This window comes from Lynx canadensis, chromosome D2 (genome assembly GCF_007474595.2).
Source record: "Lynx canadensis isolate LIC74 chromosome D2, mLynCan4.pri.v2, whole genome shotgun sequence".
In the NCBI taxonomy this organism is placed as follows: Eukaryota; Metazoa; Chordata; class Mammalia; order Carnivora; family Felidae; genus Lynx; species Lynx canadensis.
The window spans coordinates 50,214,144-50,242,125 of record NC_044313.2 but is presented as its reverse complement, the minus strand read 5'-3'; the positions used below and the strand labels follow the sequence as shown (position 1 = coordinate 50,242,125).

Below are 27,982 nucleotides of genomic sequence, written 5' to 3'. Positions count from 1 at the left end.
CTGCAATTCCTCATGTCCTTAGAGGGGGTCCCCATCTGGCTTTCTGATTCACTCACTTCTGTGGACATACGGCAGCCTCCCTCTGCCTCTGTAGCCTGATGCATCGTCTCTTGAATGACACACGCACCCTGCCTAAGGCAACGCAGCCCACACCAATCCATTCCACAGATGACTGCTGACAGTGAACGAGGAGTATACCTTGGGGTTTTAGCCAAGGTCTGCTCAAGGTCTTTGGTACAAAGGATGGCCAGGCTGAACACACACCAGCAGAGAAGAGACTTGACATTGGCTTCTTAAATTGACCCACTAGAGCTAAAAATCATGAAGCTTTTCTTTCCACACCCATTTTTAAATTGCAGCTTCAACACGGGTGGCCATTGTAAAGCACATGAACACATACACACAAATTACCCCTTTTGTTGTCCCCCCTCCACACACACACAAACACATGCTACTGATCATTTTTAAGGGTCCTGGAACATAAGGAGCTCTGAAAACCTGATTTCCGGATTACTTTGTAGCTCTTTTCCCCTCTGGAAGCAGCTGTGTCCCTTGGGTATCTAGACCCAATAAAGGTGGTCTGAACAACGCACATTTGCACCCAAGGGTCATCTGTTTCTCTTGCTCTGTTAACTGCCTGGTTCCACGGCTGCCATCGTCAGATCATTGAAGTGCTCCTTGAGCAACCACAAATGCTTCTGGGATTCCTGTTAGCCCTAGAATAACACATTTCCTTCTTGAAAACCCTAAACTTTCCAATTGGCAACAGGACATCAGAATTCTGTTTCTCCTTGTGTTGTGGCTCTCTCCCTTCTTCCAGTTTCTTCCCATCATTTTTTTCCCCTCATCTAGAATATTTTTTCAACTTTGCTGAGATGAAGTCCAGCCAGACAGTCAAAAAAAAAAAAATGACAGAAATGTCATAACAGAAAAAAACAGGCTTTCTCCTCCCTAAAAATGAGTTGATATAAGGAATGACAACTCGAGATAAAAATATTCACTACTTTTTTTAGCCTCTTTTCATATTATTCTGCATCTGCTGGGCGGCTTGAAAGCATATCATATGAAAAGCTCTATTATCTTCCCCAGAAATGACCTTTGGGACCCACCCAATGGCAGTTAATGGTAATATCATGCTAACTCACCTCGCAGGAGGAAGGAATGAAATACTAACACAACACTAACACAGTACACGCCTTATTTAAATACTGTAGTTCTGGTTCATCTATCAGAGCTGCTTTACTGGATACATGTATTATGATCACACTCGAGTTTATTAATAAAGTTCCTATTTCTGTGTAGGTTTGACAAACATATCTATTCAGGATCTGCACATTCTTCCATTTTTCATAGCTGGCCAGCTTGACATACAAGAAGGAAAGTGACAGGTCCTTCAGTATTTCTTTCAAATCCGAAACCAATTCAGTCAAAGGACAGAAGGCACATATTCCACCAAAGGACAGAAGGCTTAAAAAGATTAGATAAACAATTGAAGAGAATCCTTTGTTTTAGGGCAACACTCTGGAGTCAGGCTAGGGTATCTCCTTTCCTTGGCCTTCCTGGGACATCTTAGCACATGTTTAGCCTGAATACATATGCCTACTTTTTTAAATTTCTATCTATTGGCCTGACATTTGTCTTTGTCAAGCTTTCACAGATAGTCTGAGGCACCTTTTGAGGGATATGCTATCTCGAAGAGTCAAAAACAGAGCTTACATTTGCCGAGGTTCATTCACCAGGATTGAAGGAGGCAGAATTCGGAGGACAGAAGCTTCTGTGTGTTTCATTCCTAATTTCTCCCACTAGGGGGCAGAACCACACAACAAATCTTTTCAGAAGCGTGGCCTAGAAAACGCGGTCCTGCTACAGTGAGGGACTGGAGAGGGTCTCTGAGGGCCAAGAGAATAGACATTTGGGGCAGGTCACTGTAGGGAAAAAACGTGTGACACCTGGGTTTCCCTCAGATCCCTTCATGCTTGCACTGGATCCCTCCTCTCCACCAGACTAGAAGCGCTTTTACTAAGGGAGTAGGGTGGGTAGTAAGCAAAGGCTATTGCTCAAAATGAACAAAAACCAAAAATAGGAATGAGAAGTCCTGAGACAACGTGCACTTTGCTCCAAATGCAAGAACATTGGAAAAGGGATTTCTGTCCCAGTTTGCAAATTCAAGTTAAGTGTTTTAAGTCGCCTAAGATACTCACCCGCCACATTATGGATATTTATTGGTGAATCTGCTGTAACCTGTTTAGTGTTGTCAGCCGATGTCAGGACATACATAGTCTTTGTAAGGATGCTGGACAATAGATGTAGTAAGTGGGAAAACAGTCTAGTATGACTGTTTCCTATAGAGAAGAATTTCTGTGTCCCAAGCAGAGATAATATTGAAGCCTAGACCAGTTTTTAAAGGGCAAGTCACTGTGGCCAAAGATAACTGTTCTCGAGGAGGAGGAGGGGAGGGAGAGGAGGGGGAGGAAAGGAGAGGAGAAGGCCCTACTGGACACTGAGGATGTGTCTACATAGCAAGAATCTGCCAAACATGATCAGCTGCTAACGTTTTAAGGGGGAAATTCACTCCCCAGCTAGAGACAGCCTTCATCTGGCAGGCTTCACTCATCTGTTATCTTCCCATCCCTGGAAACATCTGGGTTTACAAGCCAGGGTTTATAGACTTGCCCTTCCCACAGCAGGGGAAAGATACCTCACTCACAGTCTAAACACCAAGCCCCGTACAGCAACTAACACGTGTACTTGTTTTAAGGTCTGTGGAATGAATGAATGAGGATGATAATAGCAGTAACAATGGTGGCATTTAATGGAGTCTCTTCACTAGAACCGAGATTCAGGGAAGGTGAGTGAGGTGTGCAGGGAGCAAGCACCTGGAGGGGCTAGGGCTGGACCGGGAGTACCCAGCAGGAATGAAAAGCTCGGGCTCTTAGATCGCAAAGACCCGAGTTTGAATCCTTGCTGAAGTCACACAGCAAAGGAGACAGCTCACCTCTCAGAGCTCCAGGGTCTCTTATCTAGGGCTGTTGGGAGGATCAAATGAGACAGGCAGATAAAGAGCAAAGTCCAACACCTGCTGCACAATACTAGGTAGCTCTAGAAATAACAGCAATAGCATGGGCAGAAATAGGGTGTTACTTTATTACTATTACATTTCTTACTGATTTCAGAGGAAAGTTTATGCCCAGTTTATCAAAACCGATCAGTAGGGACCACGTGCAAAACACTGTGGCAAACAGTTAGTGGAATGTAAAGGAATACATAACACAGCTGTTATTCTAGAGCAGGGATCACATCACAGACCTTCAATAAAGAGCCAGATAGTGAAGATTTTAGGCTTTGGGGACCCTAGATCTCTGGCTCACTGCCCAAGATAAGATGTAAATAAGTGGGTGTGGCTATGTCCTAATAAAACTTTAGGAAAACAGGCAATGGGCCAGCTTTGCCAGTTTCTGATCTAGTTCATCAGCCAGGACATGGACTTATAAAAACACTTTATACATGACTTATAAAAAATATAGTCAACTTTGGAAGGGAGGCCATGAATGATTCAGATGATGGCGGTTTCAGAAGGGGCGAGATCGTAACTGGCTGCGTTCAGGTGAGCACAGAGGACGGATGAGCATCAGTTGCTAGTCAGGGGCTGGGGTCTACCAGAGTCATGGAGTTGGGGCATATCTGCAGCGGGGATCGGGGTGGCTGGTGAGTAAGCTGCTTGGTGACCACAGGGAAGAAATTCACCGAGAGAGGTAGAAAGGGAGGCCGCGTGAGAATATGAAAGGCAAAGACTGTGAGATTGAGTTTTGACAAAAAGGACGAATTTGTTCTGGCCCTGGTCTGGCCGTGGAAAAGTTCTGCAATCCACCCAGGAAATAATGAATGAGTGGTACCCTCTGTGAGGTGGGTTGCTAAATTCTTATCTGGCCTTAAAGACAGAAGTTGAATTGAGCAGTTGTTACTTGAGAGCAAAGTGTCGTCAAACCGGTATTTGATTTTTATTTCTGGTAATACAATGTGGCTCATGAAAAATGGAGCTTTGCTCACCACCTGTCATCTGCCCTTACTTTTGCCAGCAGGCCCGGGTCCAGGCTGGGGCATCTAGGTGTCTCCAGGTAGGATGACTGGGAAAGAGTGTTTGTTAGAATAAATTATCCTGGGGGTGGAGAGGAGTCAGGCTCTATCATTCTCCAGAAAAGGGAGCTGAGAGGCTCTGTCCCGCAGGGAGGGAGGAGGTCTGGCAATAGCGTCTCAGAGCTGCTTCCCGTGTCCACTTTCTCCCTACCTGGTCTGCCAGCCAAGTCGATCCATCACGGCCCTATCTCATCGAGAAGAACCAAGGCATCTATTTTTTCAAGATGATGCAAAGGTAAATATACGTCCAGTCCTAGAGATTTAGGTTGCTTGAGAAGGCTGTTCCAATAATACCCCAGATGAAGTACAGCCATCTGGAGAGGTTTTGGCATCTATGAAAACCTACTGCTGAATTTGTTCCTTGAAGACATTCATTTTGAGATGTTATTTCCAATTTGGCATATAACAGAGCTGTACACGTCAATGAGGATTTAGAATCCCTGCTACCTACAGAGGGCATCTTATTTAAAGCATGCCCTGACAAAGCAATATCAAGGGAATACAGTCGGAAATCTCTTACAGAGGAATAATTTCTCTAGAAGCAGTTTCGGCAGAGCAGTTACCAGAGCAGCAATTAGCTCCCTGAAACACGTCTAAACTTTCTGCGTGCCACTTTGCTGGGGCTGCCTTCCTTCAGAGCCCAGTCAAAGGGACGGAACTCAGTGAGTTGATTGCTCTTGCCACACAATAGCAATCCAGCCCCAATGCTTTTCCCAAGGTGCATGGCACCACTTAATAGCCCTCTCCACCCCAAAATAGCTCAGGCAAACAGTACAGCCCATAATCTCTAACCTGACACTATTTCAAGATGGACCAATGGTGGTAACATAGATTGTTTTTATTTATTTGGCTACTTGTATAGAATAAACCAAGAGGTTCAGAAAAAGGGGGCTGGGGAAATGGGGAAAAGGTGTTTTAAGGCCAAAACCAAAAGTAGTTTGGAGGCTACTAAGTTATAGAAATTGTATTAACTCAGTTTAAAAAAAAAAAAAAACGGATTGGGTTATTTTTCTTCTAAATTTCCTTTCTTACCTAGGAGTACCAAAGAACTTTCTGTTTAGGGGGCTTTTCACCTTTTCTTAGGGGACTGGAATGAGGAGGAAGCTGCACTCAGTATTTGCTCTGATTAGACAGGGCTGTTGGATTAATTTTTTGTAAGTGAAACTATAATGGCGAGTTAATTTTATAGCTTGAAAGCTAGCATAATAGGCCACTGAGGAACATAAACCTTGGAGGTAGAGTGCCTGGGTCCAAAGCCTGGCTCTGCCACTTACTCACTATATGACTCTTGGCAAGTTACAGAACCTCTCTAGGCCTTGGTTTCCCCATCTGGAAAATGGGGCTAAAAACGATCCTTATTTCATAGTGGTGTTTGGAAGACTACCTGGGATAATTACAAATTGTACCTGTACATGTACAAACACACATATACATATGTAAGATGTGAACAGATCCAACACTACCCTAGTTACGGAAGCACCTTCTCTTTTAGAGCACATACTTCTTCTCTCTCTTTCTCCATCTCCAAAGACATCTGGCCCCCAAAAGGGAAGCCACACTTTTCTTTTATTGTTATTATTTTAAATTAAACCACTAACTACAGGGAAGGGTTTACATAGAAGGCTTTGGGTTTTAGAGCATCTGTGTCCAACTGCCTCAGGTCACCTCTGGTCGTTCTCAAAGGCCCTTCCTTCTAGACCCTGGGCAATGGGACCAGGAGACCCCTTGGGGTGGTGGGGGGAAGAATGGGGAGTTTATGGTCATAGCGGCTGACTCAAGTCAAGTTATTAGATGTCAAACACCTTGTGGGAATGCAAAGTGAGCCTATCCTTGCCTCTGACTAACTGCCAAGTATCCACTGACTTTGAGCCAATTTATCTCCCCTCCTCCAGCCTACTTAATCTCGCTCTGATCCAGCAAAGTCCAGGACAGTCCTGTAGGGGGCACCAGAGACCTTTCCTTTCAGAGCCCAGAAGGCCATTTCAAAATGCAGCAGTAGAGTCCTGGGGAAGAAGCTGGAGCTGGAGCCAGGCCCAGAGCCTCTTTTGTGCAGCTGTTGCCTACTGAGGCCTTAAATAATGTAATCTGGATAGGGTGGTGGGGAGTCTCACTTCGATGGTGTACATCTGTACATCAGTCCTCTCATTAAAAATCACTTCAGTAAACATTTGTTAAGCTTCCACGGTTTACAAGGGTGTCCCAGACATACAAAAAGTAAAAATTCATGGTACGTTCTATCACAAGACACAGTCTAAAAAAAAATTGTTAATGTTTATTTACTTCTGAAGGAGAGAGAGCGAGACAGAGCACGAGCAGAGGAGGGGTAGAGAGAGACAGAGACACAGAATCGAAAGCAGGCTCCAGGCTCTGAGCTGTCAGCACAGCGTCCAATGCAGGGCTAAAAGTCACGAATGGTGAGATCACGACCTGACCTGAGCTGAAGTCGGACGCTCAACCAGCTGAGCCACCAAGGCACCTCTCTCACAAGACACATTCTAGAGCAGTGTGGTCAGGTGGAATTCTTGTGATGATGGCAATGTTCTGTATGTGTGCTGTCCAACACCACAGCCACTAACCACACGGTGCTAGCGAATGCTTGATCCGTAGCTAGTATGAATGAGAAACAGAGCTTTGAGATTTTATTTAATTTTGATTAGTCTACATTTAAGTAGCCCAATGTTGTTAGTGGTTACCTTACTGGACATTTCAGTCCAGACTAGAAAGCCTGGCTACTTCGAATATGGTCCCCAGACTAGAAACACCAGCCTCACCTGGAAACATGTAGAAAGGCAGAATATCTCGTCCCGCCCAAACTTCCCAAATCAGAAACTGCATTCTAAGACCTCCCAGTGTTTCACATGCACATGAAGACTAGGAAGCACTCTTCTAGGGAGAAATTAACTCAACGTTCACAATTAGAAGATGTATATACATGGTTCTCAACCTAATTGCATTTTTGATGCAATGGAGAACATTAAAAAATGCTGAACCTGGGTCATATCCCCCAACCCAGAGACTCTGATTTAATTGATTGGAGGTTTGGTCTGAACATCATGAGTTTTGAAAACCTTCTGGGGGATTCTTGTGGACAGCCAAATGTATAAGCATCCCAGAATAGCCTAGGACAGTGGTTCTCAAAATTGGGTGAATATCAGCATGGCCAGGAAGGTGTGCAAAACAAAGATTGTCAGATTAAACTCTGGGAGTTTTTGATTCATTGGGTCTGTGCTGGGTTCTAAGAATCTGCATATCTAACAAATTTTCAGGTGGTGCTGATGCTGCTGGTATGGGAACCACACCTTGAGAACCACTGGACTAGTAATTTTAAAAGCATGGGCTCAGAAATCAGATTGAACTGGGCTGAGTCCTGGATCCACACTTACTACCTGAGAAAGTTACGTAACTCGCAAACCTCAGTTCTCTAAATTGTAAAATCAGACTATAGTATTTACTCATTGGGCTGCTGTGAACATTAATTCAGATAACGTATATGAGATGCTGAGCCCAGTGTCTGCCTTTAATAAGCAAGTAATTGTTCATTATTATCATCCTTGAAAGAAAACACACTCATTCATTCATTCATTCATTCATTCAACAAGCACAAATTATGTGCTAGGCACTGTTCCAGGCACCAGGACACAGCAAAAAAACAGGACGGTCAATGTTCCTGCACAAAGGTGTCATGGAACTTGTATTCTAACTGATAATATAACACAGATGATAATACTGCTTTTATAGCACTAATTGTAAGAGCAAAAGAGAAAAACGTCAGGGAATTCATTCCAACTGGAAAAATGGGAAGGCTTTACATGGGTGGTGAAGTTAGGGCTGTGCCTTAACAGGGAGAGGGATGCCAGCCAGTGAGATGGGGCAGAAACTCACTCTGCCCTCAGCAGAAGGAACACACAGCAGGGTAGATGCAATTAGCAGCCTGGTGGACCCCTGGTGGGAATTGTAAGGGGCAGGGGAGGCTGGGAGTCAAGTCTGTGTGCCTGGGGCTGCCCACAAGGGGCTGCCTCTACTTTCTGGCCAAATCATATTCGGGGTTTTATGGTTTTGTTTTGTTTTGTTTTGTTTTAAGTTTCAATACACTGAAAATTCCTGATGTCAGGAAACAGAAACCAGGCAAAGGCTTTCACCATTGAGTACTTTTACCAAATGCAGAGGCCAGTCAACAGAAGGCTAGATATTAACCGCACCTCACTTTACCCGTTGTGGGATTCTTCAAGCAAGGGAGTGGCCCTGGGGCCAGACACCCTATGATGTAGAGGGCAATGGAAAGCCTCCTAAGACTGCAGCTGTGCCCTGAGAGAATAACGAGAGGAAAGGTGACTCCACACGCTGCTTTCCCTGGGAACACGTCATAACTTGTCGCCTCATCTGGCATTCTAAAATTCTGGTTTCTCTCCATTCTTTAAAATAAGCTCCAGAAAAAGCAAGAAAGCATGAATTCTAAGGAAAGGAAGCTTTTAAGCAGGGGGCATGTAGACCTAACATGTTCCCCTCAATTGCTGCAGCCACGTGGGAAGCTCCCCCCCCCCCCCCCCAGAGCAAATGTTTAAGAATAATGAATAGTAGGCATATCGGCTTAGTAATTCACCAGGTCCCAAGAGAAGAAGAAGAAGAAGAAGAAGAAGAAGAAGAAGAAGAAGAAGAAGAAGAAGAAGAAAAAAACACTACGTGGAAGTGAGGAGAGGGGGGAAGTTCTCAGGCTCCAAGCAAGATTTCCCCAAAGGTCTCCTCCCATAACAGGGTAGAAACGTATGACAAGGCAAGGGCGTGGAGGGCCCAGAATGCCTACTAGGTCTTTTGGACTCCAAAAGACTGTGCAGAGCCACTGGCTCCATGATTTGGGGCAAGATACTTAACTTCTCTGAACCTCAGTTTCCTCTTCAGCAAAATAGGAGTATTAATAATAATACCGCTTTTGATGGGCAGAATAATGCCCACCCCCCCAAAAAAAAACATTCATGGTAATCCTCAGAACCTGGGCATATGGTAATTTACATGGCAAAAGGTAATCACAGTAGCAGAGAAATTAAGGTTACTAACCCGCTGACCTTAATATGGGATAAGTATCTTGGATTATCCATGTAGGACCCCAGTATAATCACAAGGGTCCTTAGAAGTAGGAGCAGGAGACAGGAGAGAGACAGTCTGAGGAAGGTGATGACAGATGGCAAGATCAGTGAGACGTGGTAAGAGGACTCAACCCAGGGCTGCTGGCTTTGAAGATGGAGGAAGGGGCCCCAAGCCAAGGAGTGTGGGTGGTCTGCGAAAGATGGAAAAGGCAAGGTAAGAGAACATTCCTCTGAGCTTCCAGAAGGGAGCACAGCCCTGAAGACTCTTGTCCCTTAGCCCAGAGAGACCCAAGTTGACTTCTAATCTACATACCTGTAAGAAATAAACTTGTGTTGGGGCACCTGGGTGGCTCAGTCAGTTTAGCATCTGACTTTGGCTCAGGTCATGATCTTACAGTTCATGAGTTCGAGCCCCGCATTGGGCTCTGTGCTGACAGAGCTTGGAGCCTGCTTCGGATTCTCCCTCTCTCTTTGCCCCTCACCCACTCATGCTCATTCGCTCTCTCTCTCTCTCTCTGTGTCTCTCTCTCAAAAATAAATAATAAAGCATTAAAAAAAAAAGAAAGAAACTTGTGTTAAGCCACCGCCATTTGTGGCGCTCACTTGTTACTGTAGCAAGAGGAAACAAACACATCCATCTTGCGGGGCTGTGGGGCTGATGCCTCGTGCAGGGAAGGGTGCTTTCTTCTCTAGGACGGCATTATCATTGGTGGGCACCTGCTATCCTCTGCACAGGGTAGGCTGGTCTCCTCTCCCCTTCGAAGCGGGCCACTGCTCCCCAGTTTCACCCACCACGGCAAGCCGGGCTGAGCTGGTGCCTTGCAGAAGCCTCCTCGCGTTCCTCCACCCACATAAGCTCTTTCTCCTGTGAACTCCCACGGCCCTTACAGCCTGTACCTGACAATTTGGGACTTAATTATACAGCGGGCAGTGTTACTTGCTGTTGCTGCATGCGTGTTTATTTTGGTTCTAAAACTAGATTGAAACCTCAGTCTCAAACAGGAACTACGTTTTGTCCTTTTGTTGTTGTTTTTGAGGATCTGAACTTTTTTTTTTTTTTTTTAAATCCTGTTTTTATCACCTTTTGACACAAAAAAGGTACTGCCCGGGCATATATTTATAAGCAGATATCTTAAATCATTTTAATTGCCTTGTGGCTGGGCACTAACTCATTTTTCTATTTTTTATCAGAGTTCTCTATTTTCTAGCAGTGTTTTCCAGAGGTGCTGAAGTCTAACATGGGTTAGAGGAACAGGTACGTTTATAGTTGACAGTTTTTCCACCCTGGGTTCAAGGCCTGGGGCTCCTTACCATCCCCTGATTTCATTAATCAGAGAAGAGGGGCAATGTTGGAGATCATAGTAAAACATAGTAAAACAGGGTGGCCAGACATGGTCCCCTCATCTCAGTGCTGAATACACAGTAATCACTCAAAAAAAGCTAGCGAGATGAGTGGCCAGTGAGTGCATCATTATTTTTTCTCTCCTCTCTCCTTTTGACCACACAAAATGACCCTCAATGAAACCACATAAATAAATACACAAAGGAGGCACAGTCTGTTGACCTACCTTGGGGATACAGTTCCCCCCAAAATGAGACAGACAGAAGAGCTCTCCTCAGCATGTTATTCTAGTCTCAAAATAAAATACATCTCTCATTTCAAGGTACATTTATTTTAGTGAGGTAGGATAAGGATTTGGTGAGAGAAACAAAAATGAATAAGCTGGTGTGTGTGGGAACAGGAATTAAAATAAGCAGAGACTTGCCGCCTGCCAACGTGGATGTCCTCACATCCCGCTGCCTTATTTTTGGTTCCATTCTGGTTTGTTTTCTTTCTTGGTGCTTTAAAATATGATAGGTAGGTTAGAAAGAGAAGCCTGGGGTCATCGTGAACCCCGTCCTAGGTACATGGTATTTTCCTTACACTGCCTCACAAAATCCCCTCTGCAACCCTGTGAGGTGAGTACTGCCCATTCATTGGATAGGTGGAAAACTGAGTTTAAGACAGGTAAAACAACCTTGCTTAAGGTGACCCATTGGCCAAGCCAAGATGTGAATTGAGGTGGTAGCCCAGAGCTTGGCTCTGACCCACTCTGCTCTATTGACAGCATGTGTGGAAGCCTCTAGTCTCTCCCTCTCTCTCAGGTGGAACAGATCTGATCCCCAAGGTGCTAAGGTACCTTGGGACTCGGGAGACACCAGACAAGCTCTATGTGTTCCCCAGGTCCTAGTGACAACTCTAGAAACTGAAGGTGGGCAAGGACGAGTGGGATGGGGATGAGGAGTCATGAGGACGTGTGTTCTTAAATAAGAGCTCTTCCCCTCCCTGCCTGCCTGAAGTGAATCTCTCTCAGTAAGGAGAGATGGAGAAGTGCCAACAGAAATTAGCCAAATCAGCTCAGTCACCCCAACGCAGTCCTCAAAACCCCCAATCTTTCGAGGCTAAGGACAGAGGCAGAAGAACAGCATGAATACAGACATAAAATCAGATCAAATCTGGGGCAAATCACCCCTTCCACCTCTTCCAAGGCTATGCAACCTGGGACAAGAGCTATCGTCACTGAATCTGTTTCCTTATCTGCAAAATGGGGAAAGTAACTCCCAGCTCACAGGACTTTTCTGAGAAGTAAGTGAGTTCATATATGTAAGGGGCTGATCAGAGTTCCCAGCACATGGTAGAACTGGAATTAGCTGTTATTATCAATACACCATCAAATGCACTAAGATAACACATACATAAAGTGAACCAATACAATACTATATAATATGCAACCATACATTATGATAAGTCAAATGTGGTGTGCATTTTGCTCTGGCGAAGGTAAGGATGGGGGTCATAGCCCTTGTTCTGTTTTGCACCCACATGACTCCAGCTATAGCGCAGCCCCCTGTGTCATAGAGCTCAGCAGGTGTGTGCCGAAGAAATAGAACAGACTGCACTTTTCCCCAGCTTATGCCAAACCTCAACCAGTAAAGGCAGCACCCTTTCATTTTCCAGGAGGAGGGTAGCACTTCCTGAAATGCCCCCCGTTTAATGGGATTATTCCTTCTACTGTATAAGCTATATCTCATGGGAATGTTCATTTTATATTTGGCAGCTCATCAGCACAATAATTGTTTCACGATGTAATAACCCATGTATTAAATCAGACACGGAAACCTCCTTGAAATATTATTCTACTGAATTCTCTTCCATAACAGGAAGACCAGTGGTGGAGCTCACCCAAGGGGCTGAGAACCACAAGCATTTCATTAAGGATGCCTTCTCCTACAAGGGGGGAAAGGTTATTTGTTGTTGGTATTTTTATTATGATTTTATAGCCCAAAAGTTTGTTGGTCTGTTTTCAGTTTCAACACACTTATGCTTCTTAACGCACCGTATAATTTGCCTATTTACTAGGCCCATTTTTTTCCTGTTCTTCCCTCACTGCAACATTATGGGGTAGGATGCTATTTCATTCACTGTTGTTTCCAAATCATCTGGAAAAGTGCCTGGCACATAGTAGGTATTAATAAATACTGTTCGATTGAAGCACATTTTAAAGGTTTAATTTTTGAAGAGAAACCATAGCAGATGCAAAAGTATATCTCATTTCTCTTCTTTTTTCTTTTTCTTCCCCTTTTCCTGTTCACTCTGGTGGATTTTTCACTAGATGAGAACACCAAGCCAAAAATCAGGATTAAATCATTCCCAAGAAGGCATGAATTTTTAAAACATCCAAGTTCTCCTGACACAAAGATGCTTTTAGTCTCACAAGGAGACTTGGCTCTATACCCTTACCCTGGGGTGAGATCTGCTCGCTGCACAGGAGGGTGTCTCCACCAGTCATGAAGGACTATCCTCAATCACCTAGGACCACAAGGGACCAAGAGAGAATGGAGCTTGACATAAAATTCCAACTCATGAAGTGTGGGGACTAGATGATAATTTAAGTCCAAACCTCCCATTTTTCAGAAGGGAAAACTGAGGGTCCAGAAGCAAAGTGGTTGTTCCAGTGTACAGAGTAATTAAGAGAAGAGAAGAGAAGAGAAGAGAAGAGAAGAGAAGAGAAGAGAGGAAGAGAAGGCAGACTCCTTTCCCTCCTCCCTCCCTCCCTCTCTCCCTCCTTCTCTCTCCCTTCCTCTCTTCTTTCCTCTTCCCCTTCCTTCTTTCTCTGTCTGTCTGGAGTTTTTCAGGGTCTGTGCACGCTCACGGGTACATGGGTACATGCATGTGCGTGTGTGCACACATGTGTGTGTATACTCTTTGCAACAGGATGGTCTAGGATGAACCATGGTTAGCAACCCATATGTAATTTTGACTCAGGAATGTTGATGGTTTGATTTCACCAATTTCCCAGTCCTTCCCAACAACCTAGATGCCAAATTTCTCATGAACAATGCAAGAATCCTAGAGACATTCTGAGCTGAAAGTACCTGAGAAATCATCTAACCTAACCTTTATTTTACAGATTATAAACAACAGGCTGAGTGAAAGAAAAGTGAGCTCCCCAGGTCACAAAGCCAGTTAACAGTCAAGCTGAGGTAGCTGGGACCCTCAGTACCAGAGCATATTCAGGTTACTTCTCAGATTTGTGAGTGGCTCTGATGGTTTCATCAAGCTGGCTGGAAAACCCAATCTAAGCAAGCAGGTTTCAAATCAAGGATGATGACTTTTCCATTGAGTGAATGAATACAATTCTAATGTGAAAATCCGTCCAAAATAGAATCCTTATGGGATATACACACATAGATACACACAGATATGTGTGTATGTGATTATTGCATACATCATATACAAAGGGTGCTTCTTTTTTTAAATACTTGATATGAGGCATGTAATAAATTCACAATGCTAACAAGGACATCAAAAACATACTGCTAGTGGAAGCATATCTTGACACAACATTTCTGAAAAGTGAACCATCAATTTCTGTACAAACTAAAATATATGCATGCTTTGATTCAGCAATTACTCTTCCAGGAACCTAGAACCATCTAGAGAAATAAAATTGCACAGATGTGTGGATGAGGGTGTTTATTAAAACACTGTTTACAGTGCAAAAAGAAAATAATCAGGTGGTCCATCATTAGGGCTGTATCCAAATGAACTGCAATACAACAATTTGTAGAATTCTGTGTAACTCTAATAAAATGAATTATTACAGAGCTGAAGGGATGTCCATCATTTATTTGTTAGTGAGAAAACCAAATTCCAGTGCAATGTCATGGACACACGTATTTGTACAAAGACCACCTCCTCTACAACATATATATGTACACATCCATGTTTGTAGCAATGGGGCATGAAGGAAAGATATGGAAGTCTATGAACATTGAGCATCCCAGGGACAAGGCAGTGAGAACGGGGAAGACATGATTGATATTTCCTTTATACATCTTTAAATGTTTATACTGAATGTAATATACATAAAACCTTGGTTTGCGAGCATAATTCATTCCAGAAACACACTTGTAATCCAAAGCATTTGTATATCAAAGCAAATTTCAAGAACCGTTGGTTCAGTCGTGATCGTGTGACATTCAGCCTCACATACGACTCATATTGCAAGGCATCACTCGTTTATCAAGTTAAAATTTCTTAGAAATGTTTGCTTGTCTTGCGGAACACTCGCAGAACAGGTTACTTGCAATCCAAGGTTTTATTTCTATTACTTTGAAAAAAAATTGAGGTAACACCAAAAATTTCTAAAAATACAGATTGGACGCACAAATAGTCCTCTGAATCCTGTTTCAGCCTCCCTTTCCCCCGGTAGACCTACGGCAGCAGGAACATTCTGAGAGAATTATTCAGTGCAACAAAGAGAAGCTCAAAGCTGTCTCTCTATGCCTCTGGCTGCCATGACCATCCTCGAGCTAACTACTTCTCCTGCCAAACTGTCTTGCTCGTAATGCAGGAAGTCACCTGCCAGGGACAGACAGGAAGGGACATGTTGAGCAGATACAGGAAGTAAGATGTGAACACAGCACCTGCAAAAGCCCCTCCTTTAGCACGGGAGGGGAGCTCCACCTCCTTCATGGAGACAGTGGCTTGAGATGCCTTCCTGTACGCTGTCCCACAGAGGAACTCTTAGCTCTAGATAAACCAGGCAGGAACCACTCGTCATAAAACCGAGAAGCAGACAGAAGCTAACTTCGGCAGGCAGGCCTTCTGGGGCACCTGAATCAGTTACTTGGAAAGTTGGCCTCGTACCAGGCTCTTCTTTGTCCAGTTCTAACTGCAGGCTGAATGAAAATGACAGAAGCACGAAGGCAGAGGTCCTGGCTGTGACAGTGTGACCCGTAGGCTTCAACAATGAGAAAACTGCCTTACCTGAAGCACTCGCTGCGCGAATCCTCCTGGGCTAGTGCTCTGAAGAGAACTGTCCTCACTAACCCCCCAAACTCCAAGAGTTGTGCACATTCACACAAAACTTTCTTTCCGTGGGGACAGCCCAGGCCTCTGATCCACCACAGTTTGGGAACCAGTAAGAAGAAAGGAGGAGAGACTGACTTACCAAGCCAACTTCTGTTTAAGTACACAGACACAAACACCGGGGGAACCGTGAAGAAATCTACCACAGAGTTCACTTCCAGCCAGAACCACAGCTTATCGTTGGCTGCAATAAACTGGGGAAAGAGAAAAGGAGACAAAAAAATGAGAAGCATGATGCTGGCATTCTAACTATGTTCTTTTGCCAAAGGCTATGTTTTGGTTTTTCATGGGGGCCTGGAGGGAGATGTTATGTCCTTCTCATATCTATACCAATCACAGGCTGTTTCTGTCTTAGAATTTGGATATACAGCCTTTTCCGGAGAGTGACCGTAGACTATGTTAACCTTGGAGAAATACCCGGCAATCTATTTTCCTATGGTTTTCAATAATGTCATCGGAAAGTTTGAGTGGTCTCATCTTTGTTAGACTCCAACGTAAATATAACTGTAAATAAGGCATATACGTATGCATCCACTCACACATGCACGTGTGCACACACATGCACACACAATCTCTGTGATACACACTCTATGCAGCCACCCCCGCCCCCCGCCATCACCGTAAACAGGCTCCAGTATAAATGCCCAAGTCCCAAATTCGGCCAATCTACCCCTTTGACTCAGTCCTCACACCTGTTCTCTTAGGATTCAGTTAAGCGAAACCTGATAAACATAATTTTAAGAGAAGTTTTTTTGTTCCTATTAAAGGCAACAATGCATTCGTATTTAGAGAGATGAGAAACAGTAGGCCAGCAAAGGCAAAATGGTTATTTCAATCCCTGTTTCTCCTCCTTGGAACAAGATTTTAACATGCACTTCAGAAAATGCTGAGTTGAGGAAAGGTCTCTGTCAGAGACTGAAAATCACAGCGCAGGTCTGTTGTCTCCCCTGGAAACACTGGGCTTCATCTCTGCGAGAACAGATGCTGGTGAAGGATGGTCCCTGGGTCCAAGATGCCCCATTATGATACCGGGTGGCACTGATCAGACTTACCCTCAAGCCAAAGTAGAGAAGGAAGAACACGTTGAAAGCCATGTCGATCTGTAATGTGAAATCTTTGTAGAAATTCTGGCAGGATTCTATTGGGCTATTAGACAGGAAGAAGAAAAAGCAAGAGGTAAATGAAAAGCATCATCAAGTCTTCCACAATACTGTGTAGCAGTGGTGCTCGGGGTAGAGGACAAAATGAATATTCGTTAACTAAAACATTTGGTCTTTCTACCCTCTGTGATAATCAAGCAAGCATTGCCAAGGGGTCTTTTCATTCAACCATTCAGTCTTTTGTTCTTTTGTTTTTGCAATTATATATATATATATATTACTTTTTACCATCATTCAACAGGAGAGCTAAGAATCTAAAAAGGATCATGCAGACACCTTGGAGGAAGGACAAGCAAGAGAGACCATCAAATTCCTTAATTTCATATTAACCCTTAAAGAACTGACTTCTTTCTTTAAGAGGACACGTACCAAAGCTAAAAATAGTCCCTCACACCCTCAAGCACACTGGAAGTGGAGCCCATTTTCAGTGAAACACAGTGGCTATGTTTTAGACCTCTTTAATGCCATCAGTTGATTAATAATAAAGGACCCAGGAGCATCTCAGGAAAGCTGTGGAAGAGAGGATCCTGGTTGATGTTCTGGCTAGACTAAGTATGGACTTTAAGTGCAGCACTCGGATCTGGAGAAAGAAGCATTGCCTAACCGGTAAAGTTCAAGACCCTTAAACCAAAATGTTGAAGCAGTACTCTAAGGGTTAATTTCTTTTCTTTTTTTTTTTTTTTTTTTTGGCATGCAAGTTAATTGGCTTTGTGTGTGTCAAGCAGCCAATGCGAACCCCCAGCACACTCTACTTTGTTCAAGAGTACACAGTTTAAAACGGTACTACTATACAAACTGGTACATGGCTTCCATGTGCTTTCCCGCATCAAACTGATCAGAGGATCAGTGTGTGAAAAGTCCCAAGTTTGGGGCTGAGTGGGAAGCAGGAAAGCCTCATAAGTATCTCAAAGCTGTAAATGAAAATTCATAGTATACTCTTATCAGTAAGCAAATGGTAACACTCAGGCCAGGAATATAAAGAAAGTGAGGGGAGGGAAAGGGGAGGAAGGATGGGGAGAAGCAAAATACCTTCCCTGGATGGGAAGCAACATGGACCTCCGGGCCAGGAGAGGGCCCCCTTGAGAAGTGCAGGATGTCGGATTTCTGAGTACCACCATTTTGGAAATCACTGTAGGCAATACCAGTTAGTATAGTTGTACTTCTGCAAGGGCAATGCTTGGTTGTTCAACAGGCATTATGGGAATGCACAGTGGGTCAGTCTATGGGACTCTCCAATCATATTACATGCACTGGATTTATCCATTCTTCATCTCTATTACAAGTCAAACATGCCCTTGGTCATCTCCCAAATCACAAATAGGCGGAAAAACCTCCAGACAAGCATTAAGAGTTATCTACACTTGCATTTACCAACTACGCAGACTGAACAAAGAGCAAACACTGAAAAACAGTTCTTTTACAAAGGAAATGACAACTCCTAGGTTTTCACTAAGGTGGGGAAGTGGGAGGGGAGACAGCATGGAGTTTGCTTAGTCCAATGTTGAAAGGAGGCAGAAGCACAAAAAGCCAAACCATTGCTATTTGCCTCCTCCCTTACACAGGTATTAATTTAAATGAAAAAAAAAAAATCCAGGCCTAGAGTTAGTAAGTGACATTTCTGCAATTCCCAAGCCATGACGGTGTTTTGTTTCATTTCAAAAACAAGACCCATAAGGTTCAAAGGTGTCAGAGTTCTTAGCTACTCTAGTTGCAGTGAAAAGAAGTACATGAACTAGGTTGACCAGAAATCCACTGTAGATTGCAAGGGATAAAGAGACAATGCATCTCTGTGCTACATAAGCCACTGGTATGATATGCTACTGAAGAATGAATGAGGTGTGTGTGTGTGTGTCTGTGTGTGTGTGTGTGTGTGTGTCTGTGTGTCTGTGTGTGTGTGTATAAGAGAGTGAGCAAGAGAATGAGGGTGGGCAGCTCCATTCGTAAATACTGCACTTCAGCTTTTACTTGTACCAGTAGTGACTTAGCTGTGGAAATTCATATTCATCAAGATTAATAGTCATAGTCAAAGGGACAGAGAGAAACTCTTTGCTCCCAAGTCTATCATGGAAAACCCACTATCACTTCACCAAGACCAAACAATAACCTTACAGTTGCCTACACAATAGTTTTTGGTGGCTTATTTGGGGCTCCTGTGAATTTTCTAGCTCCTGTTAATGCCATGGCCTTTGTGGTTAATTTGGTAGTAACCTTAAAGTGTATCTAATAGGGAAAACATTTGCTAGGCTGTGGAAGAGAATGGGAGTGGGGGGAAAGATGTTAGCTCAATGCCATTGAGGATATTTTGGCTCAGTATAAATAGAAGCAGAACTATAAGAAATCAGACTAGACTGTAGCAACTTCTTTCCATTGATCCTTTCCTTCCTTGTCATTTCTGTTGTCCCCTCCTATATTGTCCATACCCAATGGCAACAATGAGAGGGCTTGATGCTAAAGGACACAGTGTTGAAAAATATACCTCAACAGCATCCCTAATTTACAGAAGACAATGTTGAAACCATATTAAACCTTTTCTTTTGTACTTCTTTCAAACATTCAGACCTGATTTAATCGTTGCTTCACATTGTTCCTTGAGTCCTAGACTTTGAGCTGCAGTAAGAAAAGGAGCAAATTATGCAGCTTTTTCTCTGGCTGGAACTCACCAATGATATGAGCATATTCTGCTAAGATGAAAGAGAAGCAGAAAACCCTGGGATAAAAGAGGGCCAGCCTCTGGGACCCCTGTAGGACCAGAGTGATCAGAAAGTCTGTTTTCTATCACTTTTAGCTCTTTCCTGCTTACATGAGAGCCCAAGGAGAAATGTCCTGCCTAGTTTTCTCAAGTGGCAGTAGAACCCTTTATCAGGATCCCCTCTGAGTTAAATCCTCCGAGTGCCTGCAGTCCACAAACTCCAACAATCAGAGACCACAGAGTGGAGATTCTAAAGCCCCATCATTTCATTCCCCAAATGGAAACAACCCATGGAGAAGTTCATTGATCTTATAAAAAGAAAATACATAATTCAACAATAAAAGGGTTGGCCATATCAACGAGGATTTATTTTCCTCCCAAAGAGATTTTTATCTAAATGATTAATGCTCATTGTAGGATAGAAAATGAAACACAAACTCTTCTTCCTTCCTATGTAAAATAAGAGAGTTCCTTGTCTAGACACACAGAAGTTTCAAGAGCTAGAAAACAAATCGCTTTGTTTTTAACACAAAAGAAACTCTGAATTACACACTTAAATTTGGATTGGCATTCTGATGAGGCATGGCCACATCAGAATAGGTTTCATGTGGATATATGTTGCCAATAGAAAAAACAAAGTGGAGTTTTAAGAACTTAAATAAGTATACTGGTTCTGATCGTGGTAGTAGAAAATGGACTTTCCCTAAATTATTCCTGGTTAACTAATGACTTATCAATTAGATGATACAAGGTAGTTGGTAAGCTGATGGACTCTTCATTTTTAGACTCCCACAGTCCATGGATCAAAGGTGATACTAAAACCTTAGGCAAGCTTAGCATTTTGACCAGGACTCTGTGATTGGGACACCTTCAAAAGAATCTCAATAAAGACCTGCTTCTTTTATTTAAATGTTCAGTGTAGGATAGAGGTCTTATTTCCTCTTGACCATCAAATAAGGATATCTTCAGTATTTAGGTGTCTGTAGAGGAAACTGAGACTCACTCAATGTGGCAAATAGATCTCTTTCTTCATCTATTTAACATTAAAATATCCAATGAAGACCCTTGAGCCAGAAGATCCAATAGTCCTTCCTAAAAACTGACTTACATACATGTCTTTCCAAAGACAAAGTTTTCTGAGCCTCAGTGACTCAGTTGGTTAAGTGTCTTACTCTTGGTTTCAGCTCAGGTCATGATCTCACAGTTGTGAGATCGAGCCCCACATCAGGGTCTGTGCTGAATGTGGAGCCGCCTTAGGATTCTCTCTCTTTCTCTCTCTCTCTCTCCCTCTGCCCCTCTCCTCTCCTCTCTCTCCAAAACAAAACAAAACAAAACAAAACAAAACAAAACAAAACAAAACAAAGAAACAAAGAAAAACACTTGTCTTTCCAAAGCATAGGGCAAACAATAGCTAGCCAGGTTTTCTTTCCAGGAGCAGGGACTCAGGACAAAAAAAAAATCTCACTTCCAATGCTTATTCCTCTGGAAATCTGCATCATCTCCAAGAGGGTAGTGATTGCCCTCTCTTCTCAGCCTCTCAACTCCCCTGGTGTTTTCTGAAGTCTGTTTTCCTAACCTTGTGAAGGTATTTCTCCAGGACAGTGGTTCTCAAACTTTAGCAGGCACCTAGAAGGCTTATTAAAGCATTGGCAGGCCCCTTCCAGAGTTTCTGATTTAGTAGGGCTAGGATGGGGCCCTGGGAATTTGCATTTCTAACGGTTTCCCAGACACTGCTGCTTTTCTGGCGACCACATGTTGAGAGCCACTGTTCCAGAAGAACTTTCTTGCAACTACACACTAATTACAGGTGTCGCTGCTCGAGAAGATTCCCATTCAGACCTGAACAGAGGTGATTAAACATCTGAGCCCACCCCCGGATAACCAGCTGCATACCACTTAACTAATTGCTGAGATCAAGAGGTTGAACAGATATTTTCAGTTTCAGATGGGAACAAAAATTAAGACAATACAGAGAAGTAATTACAATACCACCATGCGAGCTTTACCAACGACATTCTAATTAACAGAGTGCCTGAGGAGCACATTTTTGTTTAAGATTAAAAGGAAAAATGATAAGGTATATATGGGGAGAGGTTATGGAGACCATCATTTATAAGAGATAACAAAATGTTAAGCAGTTTAGGGACAACAACAACAGCAGCAAATATCTGAGGTGATTTAATAAATAATCACATGAGAGGGAAGGGACTAACTGAGGAACAAAATAGCACTTTGTGAAATAATTTCCAACACTTAAACTCTCCTTGCTTTTGTGGCTAGTCCCTTTTTAAATTGGATGGAGCCTTCTCAATTCCCACCAGGATTATGGACCACCGGAGTGCCCACAGCACCGAAGACATGAATCAATACAGTAAGCTTAATGATTCCAGGCTCTTCTCCTAGTCTCACCTCTGCAATGTTGCCAGATTAATTTAATTAAAAGATGTCATTCATCTACCATCATGGCTCCCTCCTGCCTCCCGCATCAGCTCTAACCGTGGCTGTGAAGGACCTCTAAAACCCAACCTCACTACATGTCCCATTTTTGACCACATGCTCCAGGCCAAGCCCTTTGCTACCAGGAGCTGGTGCCTTCCTTATTTCATGAGTGTGACCCACACATTCCTAATTCTAAATATCTGCTTTTGTCATGGCCTCTTCAAATTGTTCCTCCCTCTTTGTGTTCAAACATTTTGCAGCCTTCAAAACCAACAGAAAGGTGCAACTCAGTGAATTACTCATGCCCTGGCTGACGTCTCCCATGTGTCAATTCCTATAGCATTAGGAGTGAGGATTCTAAACCATCTCGTAATGTTGATTCTCATCCAATCCAATATAATCATATCTGTCAATTGTATAAAGTTTGCACATACTATTGTATTTGGTTCTTACAACTTGGCAAAATAAAGTAGATATTTTGTTATAAACCCCATTTTGCAGGCTTCTGAGAAGTAGAGTCTCAGAAACCTACCCAAGATCATGTAGGTAAGTGGAAGAGTTGGGACAGAGACCCAATATCCCTTCTTCCATGCCACTTACTGTTCCAGAAGAACTGCAACATCCTTGGAGAGGTAAAAGAAACATAAGAGGTAGCCTCTGATATCCACAGACCCTGGCATGGAGCTTATGTAAAAACGAGGAGGGCTGACTGATTTACAGAGGAGGTAAAACTGCCCTAGAAAATATAATGTGTTTGTCAAATGGATTGGGAAAATCCAAAGGAAGTTGATCTGTCCAACCTGTATCTAACCCTGTTCTGTAAAGATAGTCATATGGGACATTACTAATCCCCAGAAGTGCTTCCTGGGCCCCTGAGGGGGCTAGTGGCATCAGGAAGCCTGACCCCATCTGCTGAGGATAAGTTCCACTGCTTCTTGAGAAATAACTCCTAGGTACTCATCTGCTTAAAGATGGATGACCTTCAAGATAACCCAATTTTTTCTCACCCTCTATTTTTCTAGAAGAACAAGAATGGACATACTAATGGAATAATGTTTAGATACTTTGAACACTTCTAATTATGGGCCAGACTGTAAATTTTGCATCTCATTTCATTCCATTGAAATAAAGAAAAAATATAAGTTCATACAGTCGCAGATACTATGGAGTCTATTTGCAATCAAGAGGTAGGCAATCTAAGTGATTTGAGGTTTTTTCCTAGCAATGTCTGGATATACTGGATAAGCAAAGTACCTCAGTTTTCCTGCCAACAAAATAGGAATAAATTTTTTAAATGTTTATCTATTTTTGAGAGAGATAGAGAGACAGACAGAGTGCAAGCAGGAGAGGGGCAGAGTGAGAGGGAGACACAGAATCTGAAGCAGGCTCCAGGTTCTGAGCTGTCAGCACAGAGGCCGACATAGGACTCGAACTCACAGACCGCAAGATCATGACCTAAGCTGAAGTCGGACCCTTAACTGACTAAGCCACCCAGGTGCCCCCAAAATAGGAATAAAAGCACCTAGCTAATCAGAATATGAGACCAAAAAATTTTAAAAGGGAATGCAAGTCTTTGCAATATACTCCAAATTAGAAATCAATATTATTATTCATATAATTTTAGGTCTCAGAAAAATACGTTGCAAGTTAATGATAATAGTGGATTTAGTGCAAATGACATGACAGTAATTAATCATTGAGAAAATAATATTCTTCACATAGAACATTGTCTTCTAATCTGCACAGCACCCCAGGTCTTGAATGGATCCAAGCTGCAAGCTTTCTATCCTTTAGCTATCATTAGTGCTCCCATTATAATCACCTTGTCAGAGTTATGTACTTAAGAGCATATCTTTCTAATGTTGGTGCTTTAAGTGTTTACACTGAGTGGAGCATATATTCAATAACTTGTGTAGGCTTTATTACTTTTATCAAACAGAACCCAACTTCTTCTGTTGACCATCATTTTTACTTTATCCCAGAACATCTGAGTAGCTATCTTCTAAGACATTATTGTTGATGGGGGCAGTTTGTGTTCAGTCATTAATCAATACTAACGACAATGGCATCAAAAGGAGCCTTTTCTAAATCTTCAGACACTTGTTTTAGACCTTGCAATGGTTCTAATGCAAATAGCAAACACTTTTTGTTACTTGATCCCAAGCCAGTTGGTTAAATGGCCTTGTTGGGAAATCTTCAGTTACGTGTTTGTATCAACAGGCCTATTAATCTTTCTGACAGCATCAGGGTTCCAATTATGCCTCTGCTCAATTGATGAGATGCGTTCTAATGGTCACAAACACATGCCTCATTAGGGTCATGCTGAAATGAACTGGAAAAAATGGAGAGGCGATATATAAACCCTTACTACTCTGGAATCCTATGTGCTCTGTCTCCTTGAGCTTTGACTGTTATGGAGAATCCTGGAACAATGATAGCCATAGACTTCAGAGCAGTTGTATGGCTCAGGGTATCTACCTGAATAATTGGTCCTAATAATTAAGCATTCTCAAGAGACAAAAATATGACATAGACAGCTGATGAAGAGAACAAAATACATCAGTTCCTTACACACTGGATTTCTCAATAAACACACAGATAATTTGTTTTCATAAAACTCACATGGTGAAATCTTTGTCACTTTTTTATGGAGTTCTTCTGAATTTTCTCACGAGATTTCAATATGCTATCCAAACTTAGGGTCTCCTCATCTTCATTCCATATCTGTTTATCCACTTATGTACCCAAATAAGTAAGTCAAAAGCAAAATGTGGGCATTACAAGTTGACCTCAAGCACAAATAGCAGTGAGGTAGTTTTTGGAATTTGATGAAAAAGTTAAAATCCCAGCTCTATCACTTATTAGCTACACAGTCATGGACAAATAATTTCACCTCCATGCCTTGGTTTTCTCATCTGTAAACTGGAGATAAGGATACAGACCTCACAGGCTGTTGCGAGCATAAATTCAGATGAGTAAAGACTAAGCACTGAAAAGGTGATAGTTATTTTTAAAACTAAGGTAATAACAGTAGTGATAATAATTACTGTTTGTAGAAAAATGCCAAAAAAAAGGGCAATCATCCAAATGAACAAAAACCTGATAGAATCGATTATTTCACACTTAATTTTCTATTTGTACCGGCTTTATTGCCTCTTTATCGGGTGTTGCAATATAATTCAAATGCCCAATAGGTTGTGCAGTGAGCTAACATCTGGTGTGATTCTATATATTAGAGCATTGCATTTGGGTAATATTAAAGAAGAAACACCAGGGAAATTATATTTCCATGAAGGCAGCCACACAGTCTCATAAATACTAAATAATTAACCAAGATTTCCTGACAGAGAGAGCCATGAGTCACTTTAATGAGTGGCCACAGGAGGCTGTGTATTCTTTTCCTGGGTCTTTAGCAGAAGAGAGAGTTTCATTTGCCTAGTTGGCTTAGTATGGATCTGGAGGAGAGGGAGGGGGACGAACCAGTCATATGTCTTCTAAATATCTCTTCCAACTCTACATCCGTAAGATCACTGTTGGACTCTTGGAATGAGGTCCAAGACAACCTACCCACTAATGCTTGTTTTCTCCAATTTGTCCACAGACTACAATTATTTCAATCACTGTTGTTACCAGAGTGGAATTAGTGTTCATATTTGCCAGCAACTTTTATGTAATAAATCAGAGTTAAGCTACTACGTGAAACAGAGTCTCGCCAAATGAGTGCTGCTTTGGTTTTCACTGAACTGTCTGAGGACTCATGACAGATTAATTCTTACTCTTATTCCTCTACCTCCACTGACTACAGCCATCTCTCACTAAGTAAAGTCCTATTTATCTAGTAGAGGGATAGGATGAAGTAGATAATTCAAATACACACACACACACACACACACACACACACACAAATACTATAAAACAGACTGAGAGTTCTTCAAGGGCAGGGTCAATGAGCATGTACAGTCATCGAGTGGTACATGTGAGAGGGTACACATGCACATACACATGTATGTGCCTTCCAGCACAAGTGTATTCTCTCTACCCAACCCCAACCACACTCTGAGACCATCCACAAAACAGGATGGCCTGGGTGAGGTGAGTAGAAATGGGGAGAAGAGGGAAGCGAGAATAAGTTCCAGGTCTGAAAGGAGAGCAGGGAATCCAGACACAATGCCTGGCATGGAGGGGCGGGGCAGGGGTGTGGGGGACACAGTAGCTCTGACCCCTGGAGCCAAACTACTCTCATGCCTACAAAAACTTAGACCTGAAGAAGCCAGAAATGAGGATTCATCCTAACACTCCTGGATATTAAGTGTTGCCACACCACACATGTGCTGAGAGGCCCATAGACAATCATCTCCTGGCAGTAATAATCACTAGTCAGCTCCTAGACACTGGGGGGCAACTGCCTGGTGTCACCATTTCTGGAGGAGAGAGCAACCATAAGGAAGCAGCCTGGGGGAACAGTTTCTAGGTGCTTTGGCCTCAAGGCTTCCCAAATAAACTATGAAGTTCTCATAATTGCATAGAGAATGGGAGGGGCTCCAAAGGTTGAGCGGGTGGGTTGGGGTTTCCATAGTTTAACAGTCTTTCAAATTACCATGGGACCTCTTTGAACTGTTACTGGGTGCAGACTTTAAAATTCTCCTGTTTGGGCCTTCTCCTGCTATTTGTCTTGGATTCTTCTGGGCATTCCCTGATCATCCTACTAGTCTCCTACTTAGTATGCTAAGGATACTAAGATGCTAAGGAGCTACCTCCCTATGCTCCCATCTCTGTCCGCTTCCCTGGCTTTCACGTAATCCTGACACACCAAAACAGCCTGACCTTGGCAATGCCTCCTTGCTATTGGTCTACCTGCAAGGATTTCGAGTGGGAAAGCCAAAACTACCAAATCTACTCAGCCAGGCCCAGTCTGCTCTGGGTCGCAGACTGGCAGCCTAATCAAGTGAGGGTAATGAGGATGCATGAGACAGATCCTTTCCCTGTTCTCTTCACTGAACTCCGGTTTCCTGCCAGCAGCCTAAGAGACTTAGATCTGCTACAGTTTCAATCCTGCTATCTGCCAGCCACATCCGATCCAAGCACAATGGCATATATCTCCTCGGTGGTCTCATCCAAAGAGCTACAATGACAAAGACTGCCAGTGCTGAAAACCTGCCTGGTACCAATACGGGGAGGCTCAAGAGCATGAGGGAAAAATTCAGGAGGTAAAGAAACAGTTGTTGCATTTGTCTGCTTTGCTTCACTTTGAAGAATAGAAAACACTGTCACATAACATACATACTCACCGCCGAGACACCGGCATTTGTTAAAAGCTACACGTGAATTTATATGTGATGCTAAAGGATAATTATGATAGTTTTGTTTCTGACATCCTGAGGTGGTTTTTTTTTGTTGAGAAAATTTTTTTTAAGAAGACAGAGAGAGACCTGGTACAAGTCCTTCTGACATCTGGCGTAGAAAACAACTGCACCTTTATATTACACAAGAAAATAAAATAGCTGTGTCTTAGCTCTGTCTTTGGCTGACAGCTGAGTCGTGGAAGTTTTGTAAGTATTCCTATTTAGGAGTTTTGTTGAGAGCCCAGCAGCCTCACAGCCAAAACGGAGAGTCTGAGATGTTGCTGATTAGAAGTCATGAGTCTGCTGAGTCCAAAGCAGGAATCACTCCTTAGGAATGCCATAAAGTGACCTGGGCAGTGAGGACCAACATCACCATGGAAAATCAGATGTGACAAGTTACCTTTAGAGACAAATTGTCATCATTAACAGGGAAAACGGTAATGGCTTGTTAAATCCTATGGTGATGCAATCATATATTCAAGTATACACTCTCAATTTCCTCTTTACTTCATGAAAATAACTTCTTACCTCAAGGAACATTTATTTTCCTTCACTCTTCCTTTCCCATTTGCTTCTGGTTAGCAGGGCAAATCATTTATTATCAAAATTGTCCTGCTCATACCTCAGAAACAATAGCTCTTTCCACCATATTAATGGTGTCTACCTGACTCCTGGATCCATATTCAGAAAGTAATGACGTGAGTTGTATGCTCACTGGAGTA

General features: G+C 42.8%; 1 protein-coding gene across 5 annotated transcripts in view; it reads right to left on the bottom strand.

Annotated features, from left to right (window-relative positions):
* KCNMA1 (potassium calcium-activated channel subfamily M alpha 1) overlaps nt 1-27,982 on the bottom strand; it is a 734,126-nt gene that overhangs the window by 283,716 nt on the left and 422,428 nt on the right. For all 5 annotated transcript variants that reach the window (XM_030334400.1, XM_030334401.1, XM_030334398.1 and 2 more), the window contains exons 4-5: nt 16,683-16,776; nt 15,713-15,824 (exon numbers count right to left, since the gene is read on the bottom strand). In XM_030334400.1, coding sequence (XP_030190260.1) covers nt 15,713-15,824; nt 16,683-16,776 — 206 coding nt within the window. The remainder of the gene's footprint in view (nt 1-15,712; nt 15,825-16,682; nt 16,777-27,982) is intronic.